The following is a 15,384-nucleotide window of genomic DNA, read 5'->3' on the forward strand; positions in this document are numbered from 1 at the left end:
TCCCACACTGTAGTTTGGCTTAACAAGGAGCCAACCCCACGTTGAATGTCACCCTCAGTCACTTCATTCTTTGCTGTACTTGTTTTTTTTTTTTTTTTTTTTTTACTAAAAAAACTACTTTTTACTACTTACATTTGAAAAAGAATAACTGTCCTTATTTTGTTGAAATAGACTAATTACTTTTTTCAACCCCCCCCCCCCCGGACTTGTTGATGTAAAAAAAGAAAAATGTAAATGGAGTGCGTATGAAGACAACAATGGCTGAGATCTTGATTGAGATTGAGGTTTTGCTCTTGTAAAAAAAAAAAAAAGAGCAGTGACATGGAATATGAATCAGGGCGCATCAGTGAAGGCTAAGATAGGAAGAAGCAAGATATTTTCCATCCGTGATTTTAAAAGTATTGTTTGACACGAACGATTCATGGATCACTTCGTGCCAGCCTAAAAAAAGCTACTTTTGGCTGTTTTAAGGCAGGATATTATCAACTCATTTAGTACTTTGTTTCTCTGTTCACAACGTTGGCAAAGCTGTTATGTTATTGCATAAAGCACAGGTGTCAAACTCAAGGCCCGGGGGCCAGATCTGGCCCGCCACATCATTTGATGTGGCCCGCGAAAGCAAATCAAACATGTTGACTTCTATGATGCTTGCTAAAATTTTAACCAACATTTCAAATTCTCATATGTAACAAGAAAGCTATTGTAAGTTTTCTTGTTACCAAAACCCTCATTACAGTAACTTAAACTACAGTTGAATAAGATATCCTTTATTTGTCCTGCAATGGGGAAATTTACAGTCAGAGTTCAGAAGGAATAAACCATTATTCTTGACTTCCATATATGGTTTCACAGTCATAACGACCCTCCAAGGGAACCGGGAACTATAATGTGGCCCGCGACAAAAAATGAGTTTGACACCCCTGGCATAAAGGATGAGCTAATGCTAGCTAGCTCTTAACATGAGCAACACAAATGCCATGTTTCGTTTGCTGCATTAAGTATCCATACTTTTTAAGCGCAGTGGGAATTAAAAAAAAAATAAAAAAATAAAAATATATATATATATATATATATATATATATAATTATTGAGAGTGAAATGAAGCAATGAGATAGGTGTTTATTGGTGGAAGGTTTGTAGTTGTACAGAACTGTACTGCACTCATATGGTTGACCACTACAAATTACAATTGTGAACGTCAAAGTCAAATGCTGCAATACTACATACCGATACCACTTGAACAGCCTGACATTCAATTTGCAGGGAGTTGTAGAAGGGGTCATGTCAGCCGTTTGGACATGATGTAAAGGTAAACATGGATGACCACTTTTGTGCTCTGAAAAACCGATGATGAACTTCATTTGAGCAGCGAGCTGGAACAGCACCAAGCTTCTCCGGCTCAGCTACGGCTCAGCAAGCCGCGCTCCCCTCATCAAGCCTCAGTGGAGAAAGCCAGGCGGGCATAAAGTATCAACATGAATTGTTCCGTCAGTTTTATTTAATCACTTTTGTTCTCAAGGGCAGTCTTGTGAACCTTTTTACTTTATTTTGTGAAACACCCAGGGGAAATATGGGTGGTATACATATGCATGTACCCATTAGTCTTTGGCCGTTGTTCCTTATTTGCTGAATATACTTCTTTTACTGAGTGCCTTTAGTGTTTGGAGCGAGACGCCACATAGATCAAGTGCCTTCTGTCACAGGTATCTTGGTGAGAGTGGCAAGACTCGGACAAAAACGGGCAGTCTGAATATTACCAAATTAGTATTCATCCTCCTCTTTTGCACACACTGTCTCATGGCTTCTAATTTTTCCAGCAGCTGTTCCATTTCACTTTGGAGCAAAGCCTTGCCAACGTATTGATTCTGCCATCACTACATTACCCAAACTAGTAAGTAATAAAAAAAACAACATCAACTGGAATGAGGACTTTGCACCCCCCCCCCCCCCCCCCCAAAAAAAGAAAAGTAATTAAATTCAAAGCTGTCTGATCGTTAGGGAAATCTGTTTTTTTTTTGTTTTGTTTTTCCTCATAACAGCCAAGTTGTTTGTGTTTTGTCCCTCCCCCCATTTTGTCTCTCTTCATGTGGGAGTCACAATGCTGCCAAATTGTTTTAGGATTGTGTGTGTGTGTGTGTGTGTTTTAAATAATGTGGCACATATTGCTACGCCTGACCTTAGCTCACATCTGGAGCGTGTCAATGTGCTCGACTTCAGCACAGCATCTGTGACCCCGACACAGGCCAGAGGTGAGAGGCAGGTGTTATTTGTTACTGAATTATCATGACTTCTCTCTCTCTCTCTCTCTCTCTCTCTCTCTCTCTCTCACAGTCTCTCTCTCTTTCACTCACAAACACAACATTTGGTTGTAGAATACTTCAAAAATGCTGATACTGTATTACGTTATGGTCATGGTAATAATAATTTGTTATACATAATCCAATATTTCCTACTTTGCTCCATTTCAGTTACTGTTTTCGTCTGACTCTTTAATTGCAAGTTAATTCTATGATGTTTGAAACGTTTTGTACGTGAGATTAATGATGAATCATCTGTAATTTGCGGGGGGGGGGGGTGTCAATTACTACAAATGCACAGGGTTTCAGAAACAAATACACTCACGGGACAATCCGTTCCATGACCTTTAATCAAATTAAAATAAATAAAATAAAATTACATTGACATCAATGCACAGTTTCTGATGTCTTAATTTGGCAGTACTCCTATAAATGAGTTTTTATTTTCAAATTTTGTTGCATGCACAAAAATGTTTCAAATATTTTGCTTCCTTCATTTGCCTTTGAGAGTCCGATTGACATGACACATTCGACACAGCAGCCAGTCAAGATGATGCACGGCAGTACAAGTGCATGACACACTATTACCATCATAAAAAACAAACATTGTTTAATAGCAGTATGGCGTTCATCTTGTCTATTTATGGTTAAGTTAGGTTTAAAGTTTCTTTTTTTCCAGACAGTGGTCTTTTTTTGGTGAAGAGAAACACTCTTACCTGGGTGACAGTTTGAAGGCTGAAGCGACAGCCAAAACTGTCAACCAGGTGTGTGTGTGTGTGTGTGTGTGTGTGTGTGAGAGCCACCCTATAATGTGATACTGCCTGTTTCTGTAATAATAATAATAATAATAATAGATTTTATTTATAAGCGCCTTTCAAGATAAGATATTTAATAAGCATTTCCATTATACAGTGGATATGAACAGTGAACAGTCTACACAAACGGTTCAAATGCCATGCTTTTTTGAAAAGGGGTTGTGAAATATAAACAGCCGACATAACGTGGTCGCACAAATGTGTACACTCTCTTGTAACCAGGATGTGGCTGTGTTTATAATCAACCAGGGGCTTAAATAGGTTTTATGGACAGTGAGGCCTAAGCCCCCAGGAGATGTACAAGATGTGAACAAATCTAGCAAGCACATTTCACAAGCAGCTAACAAAGACTAATTGTACTGTGTCAAAGTCTAAAATCAACATTCAATTTCAGGTATTTTAATCTGTTTTTTAATCCAGTACACATCCATCCATCCATCCATTTTCCGATCCGCTTTATCCTCACAAAGGGCACGGGTGCTGGAGCCTATCCCAGCTGTCTTCGGGCAGTAGGAGGCGGACACCCTGAACCGGTTGCCAGCCAATCACAGGGCACACAGAGAGGAACAACCATCCACACTCACACCTACGGACAATTTGGAGTGTTCAATCAGCCTGCCGTGCATGTTTTGGGAATGTGGGAGGAAACCGGAGTACCCGGAGAAAAACCCACGCAGGCCCGGGGAGAACATGCAAACTCTACACAGGAAGGCCGGAGCTGGGATCGAACCCACAACCTCTGCACTGTGAGGTCGATGCGCTAACCACCAGGCCGCATCCAGTACACAAACACAGGAAATATGTAGCATTAATGCCCTCCCCCCAAAAAACGCATACATTGTTACAGTGTATGCAAAACAGCATCACTGTATTGTCACAAAATAAGCCAATAAACAAACAAACAAAAAATGTGCCTTCTAGGAGTTAATGTAACGAATATCACATTAAGAGCTGAAATTGCCAGCGACCTGATGTGTTAAAGCATCAATGAATGCAGTCTGTTTTTTTAAGGCTGGCAAATTGGCTCATTACTCTGTTGTGACCCTCCGTGACTTTGGCTCACAGCACAAAAAACGTTTGCTCCGAAATACAATTGAGGTTGCAGAGATAACATTTTGGCGCACACGTGCCTTATCTGTTGAAGAAAAATTTTACTCAGTGACATTTTAATTCACTGAGTAAAGTGATATAAGTTAATAAAAAAGTAAGATTCAATTGGTAGTGTAGAAAATATGTGTGACACGCTAATTTGTTTTTGTCTCTTTGTAAAAATTACTTTAATAACGTTTTAGGTACTTCAAGTCGATGCACCTTGGTTGAAATGATTCGTATTTCATATCGATATTGAGTTGCGCATGATTCGCTGACTGTCTGCATCACAGATGACTTTATTCTGTGAAAACCTTTTGATTCACATTCTGACATTCTGCTTTTAGGCAGGAGCTAACTCATTTTTATGAACAACGGTAATGAGACTTTCTTGAAACACCTCCATTCTTCACGTTCTCTTGCTCTCTTTTCTGCTTTTAATCATCGCTCCGTGTGCAAATAAGGCAAGCATTAGTGTGGTGAGGCTACAGACCTTTTATATGACTGGACTAACAATTGTGCTTTCTCGCTCTAGGCAGATGTGAAGCCACCGGCGGCCATCTTACGCTGCCAGATTTAAATCCGTGAGTACCGTAAGTGCTGCAAGGCAGGTCACAGGGAAATCCTGGACTGTATTTAAAGTAAATAAGCATATTTTCGATATGACAAGGGCTCTTTGCCTTAGACCAGGGTTTACCAGCTCCCATCCTCAAGGGCCCCTATTCTGCATGTTTTCGACTTTTCCCATCTCCAACCCACCTAATTCAAATGATCAGAAGAATTTATCAGGCTTTTACTGATCTGGCTTTGTGATAGAAAAAAAGTTTTAAAATGATTTGGCACAGTGGGTGACTGGTTAGTACGTCACAGTGCAGAGGTCACGGGTTTGATTCTGAGCCTCAGCCTTCCTGTGTGGGAAAACCGGTTTCCTCCCACATTACAACAACTTGCAGGCTAAGTGAATTGAACACTCTACATTCTCTTTAAGTGTGATTGTGAATAATTGTCTATGTGTGCGCTGTAATTTGCTGGCAACCAGTTCAGGGCAGGGTGTACCCCGCCGACTGCCTGGAAACGGCAGGGATAGGCTCCAGCAGGCCCGCAACCCACGAGAGGATAAAGCCATTCAATAATAAATGGGTGACTTATCAGAGGCTATTTTTTTTTTTTTGTTTTATATCACAATGAGTGTCATTGCACGGGGTTGTCTAGAATTTTTTCTATCCACTATATGTTCTTCAGCAACCCGGTGGTCCAGTGGGTAGCGCCTGGACCTCACAGTGCAGAGGTCCCGGGTTCATTTCCAGCTCTGGCCTCCCTGTGTGGAGTTTGCATGTTCTCCCAGGCCTGCGTGGGTTTTCTTCGGGTACTCCGGTTTCCTCCCACATTCCAAAAACATGCATGGCAGGCTCATTGAACACTAAATTTTCCCTCGGTGTGAGTGTGAACATGAATGGTTGTTCGTCTATGTGTGCCCTGCGGTTGGCTGGCAACTTGTTCAGGGTGTCCCCCTCCTACTCCCCGAAGACAGATGGGATAGGCTCCAGCACCCCCACGACCCTTGTGAGGATAAAGCGGATCGTAAAATGGATGGATGGATATATGTTGTGCAGTTATTTCCATTCTCCATATATTCATCCCTTTTTTTGCCAAGTAAAATGTATTACATCAGAGAGTATGGACACTTCAGTTACATCAGAGCATCCTCAATGTAAATGACTCCAAATCTTAATGAGTGCTGCTAATTTCATCGTCATTTCACACACAGTCACGCTGGTCAGCCAGTTACTCACTCACTCATTCCGACACATTTTCTCTCTGTCTCACACTCCCCGTGTGCCTGCTCAGTATCCTTGCATAGCCTCGTTGTGGCTCTGGAAGTGGGTAAACAGCAAGCGTTGTCTTTGCAGGGAAGCAATGATGCATGACACAGTGTGAAGGAAGGTGATGAGAACAGACAGAGACAAAAAAATAAAAGATTGTGATGAGGAGAGTGTTTGTTGACAACGGTGTGATGTGGCTGTTTGAGATATTTTATAAATAATCGTGTGTGTGTGTGTGAGGGGGTGAGGGGGTGCTCGGGGGATAAATACGGTGATGAAGAGTGAGCGAGGGGAGGGGGAGGAGCAGAGAGATGAATCCTTTCTGTAATCCTCTAGACACACGCTCGGTCTGGCTGCCTACTAGCTCTGAGAGCAAGAGAGAGAGCGAAAGCGAGTCAGGTGGAGGGTGCAAACAGAAGAACCAAGTGAGAGGAAGATGAGGTGAGGAAAAGAAAAGGGAGCTCTCTCTTATTAAGAGAAACAGAGAGAAAGATAGAGCAGGAGGCAGTGTGGTAGAGTACTTGCGCGACTTGAAGTGGAGCAATCAGAAGCAGCGGAGAGAGCGGTTGAGGGAGCAGGAGTGGAGGAAGGCAACAGGATGATGCTTTTCTTCTCCACTGCCTGAACCACAAGCAGGAGAGTAGGAAGGACTTACTCCAGCTTGGATGAGAGGAAAAGATGAAGAGGATGGGAGGGAGATGCATCTCTCTTTTCATTCAGGATCACATGAGCGTGTGGACATGACCCCGGTTCGGTGTGACAAGCTGCTCTCATCGAGTGTGTGGAGGCAGAGTAGTTGTGCTCGGGAGATGGATACACATTGACACTAATTGTGGCCGCTTCTTGAAAATCATCTGGAGACAAGCACCGGTCCGAGTGTGTGATTGGACGCTGGCAGGTGCACTCCAAGGAAAGTGTGAAGACCCTCGTGGACAGCAGGTACGGACGGATTTAAAACGTGCACGCGCACAACACAAGCACCATTATTTTTGAATTTGAGTACGTTCTCGGCGTTTCAAGTGCATTCGTGGTCAAACCCGAGAGATGAAAAACAAGCAGATGAGCTATTTTGTGAATCAATTTCTTTGCTTTTTCAGGTTCACAACAGCACATTAAGTTGTACTGCCTCAGTGACACCCTCAAGTGCACTCGAAGAAGAGACTTGAAAGGTTGGCGGTCAGCCTTCTCCCCCCATTCCCCGGTGTATGCCTCCAAACTGCAACCATGGGAGAATGGACCATCCTCGAGCGCCTTTTGGAGGCCGCCGTGCAACAGCACTCTACTATGATAGGAAGGTGAGAGTCTGCATGGATTAATATCAGCACATTCGGAACAAATCACTTCGCGCATCCTCCCAGGAGCTCGTGCTCCTTATCCTTCGCGGGTAGCGTGTTCAATTGCAAACGTACTTGTTGCATGTCCTGAGCAGGAATCAAGTCCTGCTTCCCGTTAAGTGATTGCTGGTCCAGAGGGGGCTGTTGGCAGAGCCAGGGGGGCTTTAGCTTCTTTAATCCCCTTGAGTGACACGATGGAAGATTTAGGCAAACAGGAGAGACGCTATTAGCCCGCGCAAAGGCTTTGACTATCGCTGCTAGATGGGCGGCGTGAGGACATCTCGCCTTTAGAGTCCAACGCCCGCCTTCATTCACGTTCTCCGCTGTTGTCATACTCCACTGCCTCTCCTTCTCTTCACACGTGCGCACGGCAGTCGTCCCCCTTTTCCAGTCACTCGATTATGTCATTCCTAAATATAACTAAAAACGAGTCACTCGAGTAAGCTCATAAAGGATATGATTTATGTATTCAACTACATGCCGCAATGTCTTGTACTTTACTTTGAATAACTTGTTCTTATAGGCCGCAGAAGAGGACATTATTTATGAGTGCGTTTAGCCCCATGGGCGCATCAGCTCAATACTCAGTATAAAACACAATTTTACAACTCGTCAGGGACTTAGAGTATTCCTGACGTCTGGGTTTTCTGGGTCATGTTTAAAAAAAAAAAAAAAAAAAAAAAAAAAAATCAGGTTCAGCATTGAGTCCTTATTAGCATGTATGAATTAGCACTTTAAATGAACTTCCCCTCCCGAAAGCGAAGTGACTCACTGTGTTTTAGCAGGACTCTTGAATTATTGAGTGAAAACATGCAAGGCGTTTTATGAAATAACGTTGAATTTAAGATGAGTATTTTGCCCAGAGTGTAAAATGTTCTCGAGTCTATTCATGAAACAGAAAAATGGGCTGCGCTCATGTAACCCATGTTTGTACATTGGTACATCTTCCATATTATATTGACAATGATGTAATGAATCAACCCGGTCACTCTTATTTGCATTTGCATGTTACTATTTCACTTAGGCCGGGGGGTCGGCAACACACGGCTCCAGAGCCACATGCGGCTCTTTAGCGACATCTAGTGGCTCCCTGGAGCTTTATAAAAAAATTTGAAAATGGAAAAAGATTTTCATAGCAGGCTAATATAGCTCAAATAGATAGATACATGTCGCAGCTCCGAAAAAGGAGAGCTGTGGTGTTGGTTTTTTAAAACGTACACTTTATTTATGCTTTCGACAGTCTCGACAAACACAGACACGTCTGCGTCCGACTCCGTGCCGTCTTTCTTCTCGTTCGACTCGAGCGGCGTTCAAAGACAGCCTGAGAAAAACGGAAATTAATGATCACCGACACTAAGAAAAGCGAAAATAATGCACCAAAACAAAACAGAAAATCAAGCGAGGAAATTACAAAATAAATTCTATGGGGGCGTTTGTGAACACACAACAAAGGAATGAATAACAATAACAATTCTGAGACAGTCCAGTCTCCTACATACATACAGCATATGTTTCCTTCATTGTAAGTTGTAGAGAAGGCTTTTATTTTTTTGCGGCTCCAGACATATTTGTTTTTTTTGTCCTATATTGCTCTTTCAACATTTTGGGTTGCTGACCCCTGATTAGGCTGTGAATATATGACCTGTTGACGGTTTTACTTTGCTGCTGGTGGTGTGTTGCTTATGAGATGCCGGAGATTGAATTGTCACAATGCTGCAAGCGCTCTGGGAGACTGATACGGAAAAGCGATTGAAAGGAAAAGTTGTGAAGCAGTCAAAGCACAAAGACAAATTGAGAAGAGACTCGAGGAATGTTGAGAAGCAAAAGAGAGTGAGAAGCTGAGCCGAAGAGCTGCAGAAGGCGACCGCAGCTGATGGAGAAATAGCCAAAGTGAAAGCAAAAGAAGCAAGCAGCACTTATTCGCAGATAAGCACGCAGACACATGGCTACTATCTGCTGGGCGTTGGGAAGAAGCCAAGAGGACTGTCTCGTCACGAGATGGTGCTGTGTGTCGTGACCTCAGCGGGAAGGGAGGGGGGGGGGGCGCTCAGGACATCCGCAGGCAAAAACCCTCCCACAAATTTCTGCCATTTATTTTTGTTGCCCAGATAGCCATGATGTTATAAGAGCGGAACTTGAAATATCAAATCGTGACAGAGTGAAATAAGCATGGAGTCAGTTACCTATGGATGATTAGAGCTGTGCTGCGTTTATTTATTTTCTCCAATAGCACCGTCAAACCAAACGGGAATGAATCTGAAATATTTTTCAGAATAGATGAAGAGTTAAGTGAATGACTGAATCGTTTCTCGCTTGGGCCGGGTTGCCACATTTCGTCTCCATGAGATGACAGTGAGTCACTTAATAAGCGCTCATAAGAGAAAACTGCAGCGCTCCTGTGTGTGTGTGTGTGTGTGTGTGTGTGTTCAGCTAAAATGTGTTTCTGTTCAGTGGTTTCAGCGTGTGAGGGGGAGCCCTTGTGTATTCACCTGTTACCCATGATTTATTTCTGCCATTACTGGCTGCGGTCCAGCTGTAAATCGACTTCCACGGGACCACGTGGCATTCTGTGGGAGTGCGTTCCCGTCGGTACACAGGAGCCGTTGAGGATAAGGATTCTCGATACCTAACTGCTGTCGACACATCACTCATGATGTCTCTATAGTCTTGTGCCCACTGGTCCCAGTCTCATTTGTGAGCCACTATTGGCCACTGTCGCACTGCGAAATATACAAATGTGTCCTCTCCCTCAACGGATATTGATTTTCACTAATGACAAAGGAAGTGCAACTACACAGAAGGTGCGGGATACTGGCTTTTGAGCTTGTCCATTTGCATTGCAATGGTACTCATGGCTCACTGCAAATGGAAGTGAAGAATGAAAGCTTTAAGAAGCTCAAGAAAGTTCAAGTCATAAAAGAAGACATCACTACCTCAGAGAGCAGGTGTTAGCGTTTTTTGGGGGGGGATTTTCTTCATCAAGTGTATGAATGTGATAAGCTATCCTGTTGAGTTTCCATTAATTAGAGCAGGTGACATAGTTATATCCATCCATCCATCCATTTTCTGAACCGCATATCCTCACAAGAGTCGCGGGGTGTGCTGGAGCCTATCCCAGGTGTCTTTGGGCAATAGGCGGGGTACACCCTGAACCGGTTGCCAGCCAATCGCAGGGCACACATAGACGATCGCACATAGACCATCCGTGCTCACACCCACAACCAGGGACAACTTAGAGTGTTCCATCAGCCTGCCACTCATGTTTTTGGAATGTGGGGGGGAAACCGGAGTACCCGGAGAAAACCCACGCAGGCACAGGGAGAACATGCAAACTCCACACAGGAAGGCTGGAGCCGGAATCGAACTCGGCACTTCTGCACTGTGAGGCGACACGCTACCCAGTCGACCACCGGGCCGGCCTTGGTATAGTTAAAGTCATAATATATTTTCATTCAATTTCATATAATAAGATATAGCCACTGTTTGTTGTTTGCAAATTAGGCGTTATACTCTAATTAGGGCAAGCCATTTACCATATTGCTGTTCGTTAATTAAGGCAAGGGCCAAATTAGGCTAAGGCTAAATTTTGAAGTAAACAATACATTTTGCCTGGAGCAATTTCCTGTCCTGAGTGAGGCTTTGGTTGAGGACAACGATCTGTTTGTGTCTTTTTTGGTACACTTCTGTGCAGGTGATCAAGAGTGCGTCTGTTCTTTCTTACATAAGTGGCTTTTTTTAATCATGACATAGACTGACCCACTCTGCCTACTGCATGTCTGCATGACTGAATCAAATGGGCTTCGTCACTCAGGTATAATCGTCCATCTAGGAAAGCATGCGTGCGTGTTTGTGGCACATGTCCTCTTTCAGCGGTCCTGGTCTACACCAACCTAAAACCAATATTAATCAGTGAGCAGTATTTACATGCGCCTCTGTGTGTGTTTGTTGATGGGCACAGCTCTGTCATCACATGACCTTTAGATCATTACATGCCGTTGTCTAGCAAATCCCTCCGAAGCACTCACTACCCCCGTGGAGTTGATGGATGATTATGTTTGTATGGCAGGAAGCTGCTCTGGCAAACGTGAGCAGAGAAAGAAAAAAGACAAAGAAAATAAAAGGCACGACACCAGAAATAGGCTGTGCAATTGCAATAGTGTTTTTGAGTGACTCGTCACAGCAGGCCAAGTGAGACCTTTGCCTTTCGTTCATTTCATCCCTTCATTTTTTTTCCCGCTTTCACACTTCCTCCATCCATATGTAATCACCCCTGGGTAGCCGTGGGCTGTAATGTCACTGCCTTTACGGTAAAGCTGAAAGAAGCTTGTTATTAAAATGAACTAACAAGCTCCAAGGGGGGAGATTATGAATCACGGGTGGGAGGCATTTTGTACTGTATCTGAGTATGCCCTACTGCAACTCACTTTAATCATCCATCTGTAAGCATGTGTCAAAATATTTCAAATCTAAGTGTTTATAATGATAAATAATTTAACAATTGCAGTTTTAATGGTGTGAACGGCATTGTTGTACGTGGAAGTGTTCCCGATATCAATGTGCTGGAAAGGCCCAATGTTGGTTTCTGAAGAGTCCAGCTATTGTAACCATCCATCCATGCATTCATCCATTGATCCATCCATAAGATTATCTGTGACTTCAAGTGTCTGTTATCAAGATGAAGACATGAACAGTCAGCGTCCTCAATGGGCTGACCAGCTGTAAATCGTTAGCTGAACACACCACCGTGAAAAACAACCCAACCGTCTTCCGAGATGAGGGATGTCATGATTGAACAGGTTGACTTTTGGCCAGCTCATATATCACTGAGGGACAAACATGCCACCACACTTGAGGCCTTCAACAGCCCTCACCCTTTAGGTTGGACATTGGTATGTATTCGATTCCCAATGAGAAATAAATGAGAGGGTGAACAGGGAGATCCTTGAGTTACGTGCAGAGAACTGAAACCTACAGTAACACTTGTCCTCGTTTCCCCCTCAAGTGATTGGTACCAGAATCAAGTGTCTCCTTTCCTCATTGGGTCTTTATTATGAATGCCTAATTGATAACCCTGACAATTAACATAAGATGACATCGTTCTTGTAAATTGGTGCTCACCCTTAAAAAATGTAATATTTTTGTTCTGTACAGTTTCTCTGTAGCTACTTTGAACTTCAGTATTAATGTATACAATATGGCAAAGTGTAATGAAAATGTGAAGAAAGCTGTTTCTCAGTGTTTTGCAAAATAGCCTGTAGATGTGCCAATGCTCAAAAAGCAGACTAGTCCTTACCTACGCGTTTCCATGAGTGGGGTCTAAAACGACCCCAATCGAATGAATGTGTTTGATGCTGTAAACTCTAAGAAATTACTCTCATTTTGCTTGAAGATGAGTATTTTTATGGCAGTTTGGTCAACAGAATAATTGTTTCATTTTTGGCATGTTGATTTATCACATTTCCGCTCCATTGCGTCCTCTTCGTCTGATCCTCTTCCTGCGTCATTTGTACAGCAAGTTCTCAAGGAACCCTAGCTGCCATGATACTCGAAATGAGAACATGAACACTTTTTTTTTTGATTGGCACACAAAAATATGAATGCATGGGAACCACACATGCGCACAGACACACGCTTGATATCAGTGAGTAATCTCTATTACTAAACGCTACTTTCATAGACAGCACATGTTCGCTCAGTATAAAAACTGTTGATCTTGATTTTAATGCTTGAGAATATGTCAGACAATGAGTTTTTTTTTTTCTTTTACACGCCTTGGTACATCTGACAATTTGATGACTCAACGTATACTGAACTTAAAACCAGCTGATCTAAGTTGTGGCGCAGGTGGTGTAGTTATTTCCCGAGGTGTGCATCGTCAGTTCGGTGAATCCGTCAGTGAGCTGCCGGCATTATTTCAGGCCGGTAGAGTCCATTTGAGTTGTTGCCGACAGCCAAACGGTATGGAGAATGGAGTTCCTACCGACTGCTGTCAGGCTGCTGAATAAAAAATGAAATGATGTGACAAACATTGGTAAATAGCACAGCCACCTTATCTTTATCTGTGAATGCAAAAAAAAAACCCCTTTGTTTTTTCTTCTTTCTTCTTTTACCCACAATCTTGCTGCTGTTGACTGTAAATTTCCCCATTGTGGGACAAATAAAGTATATCTTAATCTGATACCACGCCACACGCAGGTGCCGCACACCTAACACCCAGACAAACACAGAAAAAAAAGAAAAAAGAAAGCCGTGTTGTGTACCTTTCAGTTCCACAGAACTCAATAGCATGCGGCCCATATCGTGTTTGTTTCGCCAATCACCACGCTCCGCGCTGTACGTGCGTGCGTGTGTGTGTTTGTGTCTGTAGTTTATTTATTTTCTTTATAGATATCTATCTATCCATACCAGCTGTTGGGAACCTGTTTGACTAAGAGAGCCATGAAGGAAAAGTATTTGGAAATGCATTTCAGTGAGAGTCATATAATATAAAAAAAATCCTCGTCTCACCCCTCGGGTGGTGCCCGTCCGACATTCAGCTCGGGTCCTCTACCATGCTCACCATTAATGTGAATGGTTTTCCGTTCCTCACTATTGCCAAAAATCCAGCCGGGTCCATACGCGGAGTTGTGTCTGGCGAGCTTGCACCCTGCTCAGTAGCTTTCTTGCTTCCTTTCTGGTGTCTCCCGCAGCATATTTTGATGCGAACGTAGCATTGCGCATGTCAAAGTGCCGCTTTACATTCGACCGTTTCATCAATGGTATTTTGTCATTGCATATTAGACACACCGCAGAACCCGTTTTATCCACAAAGGTAAATCCTTCGATCCATTCGTCCTGAAGTCTACCAAACTCGTCATCTGTTTTTCTTTTCGCCATCTTTTTTGTCTAAGGATTAGCTTTGAGCTAATGACCGAGCGGGCTGATTCAAAGGGGGCGTTTACCTGTTTCCCGGCCAACGTGGCCCAGTATCATCCAATTAAAATCATGGACAATTGCTCCTCCAGCCAACTGCAGCCCTGAACAGGACATGAGCAGTGAAAAATCGATGGATGGATTAAACAAATGAGAATATTTTGTTTTATCTGCGAGCCAGATGCAATCATCAAAAGAGCCACACCTGGCTCGCGAGCCGTTGGTTCCTGACCCCTGATCTATACATGCATATATATTATTTCTTCTTTATTTGTGCTTGACGTGGAAATTGCATTCTTGACGCTGAATGGCTGTCTCTGACAAGGGACACACTGGACCCACGTGGGTCGGCCTGAAATACTAACGGAAACAGTAATGGAATGCCCACCTCCCATGATTACGTTTCAGCATGTGACTGTTGCAACCCATTGATGACATTTCAGCACATGATCAGACACAACCTTGCGGCAAATACCACGCCCCCAGACAATTATTTTTTGGCAAGTGAAGGCTGCCGTCAATGACTATTCCCGAGGTAAATTATGCTACGAGCACGTCCCTGCTTTTGACCAACGAAAAGCAAGTCTAAGTTGTGGCGCAAAGAGGGTAATGAAATTTTGGTGAATATGATCAAGGCAAAGGCAGAAAATTCTGCTCTCCCCAGATGTGTGCGGTGGATGTCATCATATTTCATTCATCAATATGAATATGAATATGAATATGAATAAACAAATATGATAACAGCGTGCATTGAACCTTTGAATCATTGTAGAAATCAATTCATTGAAGGCATTAATGTCAGAATTTTTGAAAATATATTTTACAAATCATCTCTCCAAGTGGCCACTTCACGGCAGACAACTTTACATCATCCGCAAGTGGAGATCTTGCAGATCCTTGTAAGCATACTGTACATTACTGTACACACTGTACACCATGTAGACCACGTGCCTCTCCTGCACAGAATTTAAAGGTAATCAGAGGAGCCAGTGTGTGTGTGTGTGTGTGTGTGTGTGAGAGACACTTTCCTTCGAGGCAGTATCATCTTTGCAGTGTGACTGACTCAACATGAATAATAAATGTGTACACTCTGAAAACCAAAACCCTAAAATAC

General features: G+C 43.0%; 1 protein-coding gene across 1 annotated transcript in view; it reads left to right on the top strand.

Annotated features, from left to right (window-relative positions):
• The first annotated feature begins 6,402 nt into the window (after positions 1–6,402).
• The window catches only part of gjd1b (gap junction protein delta 1b), a 33,124-nt gene continuing 24,142 nt past the window's right edge, over positions 6,403–15,384 (top strand). The window contains exons 1-2 of the mRNA XM_086126177.1: positions 6,403–6,963; positions 7,122–7,319. Coding sequence (XP_085982303.1) covers positions 7,249–7,319 — 71 coding nt within the window. The 5' untranslated portion in view covers positions 6,403–6,963; positions 7,122–7,248. The remainder of the gene's footprint in view (positions 6,964–7,121; positions 7,320–15,384) is intronic.

This window comes from Hippocampus guttulatus, chromosome 12 (genome assembly GCF_054856545.1).
Source record: "Hippocampus guttulatus isolate MCC_2025c chromosome 12, RoL_Hgut_1.0, whole genome shotgun sequence".
NCBI classification, from domain to species: domain Eukaryota; kingdom Metazoa; phylum Chordata; class Actinopteri; order Syngnathiformes; family Syngnathidae; genus Hippocampus; species Hippocampus guttulatus.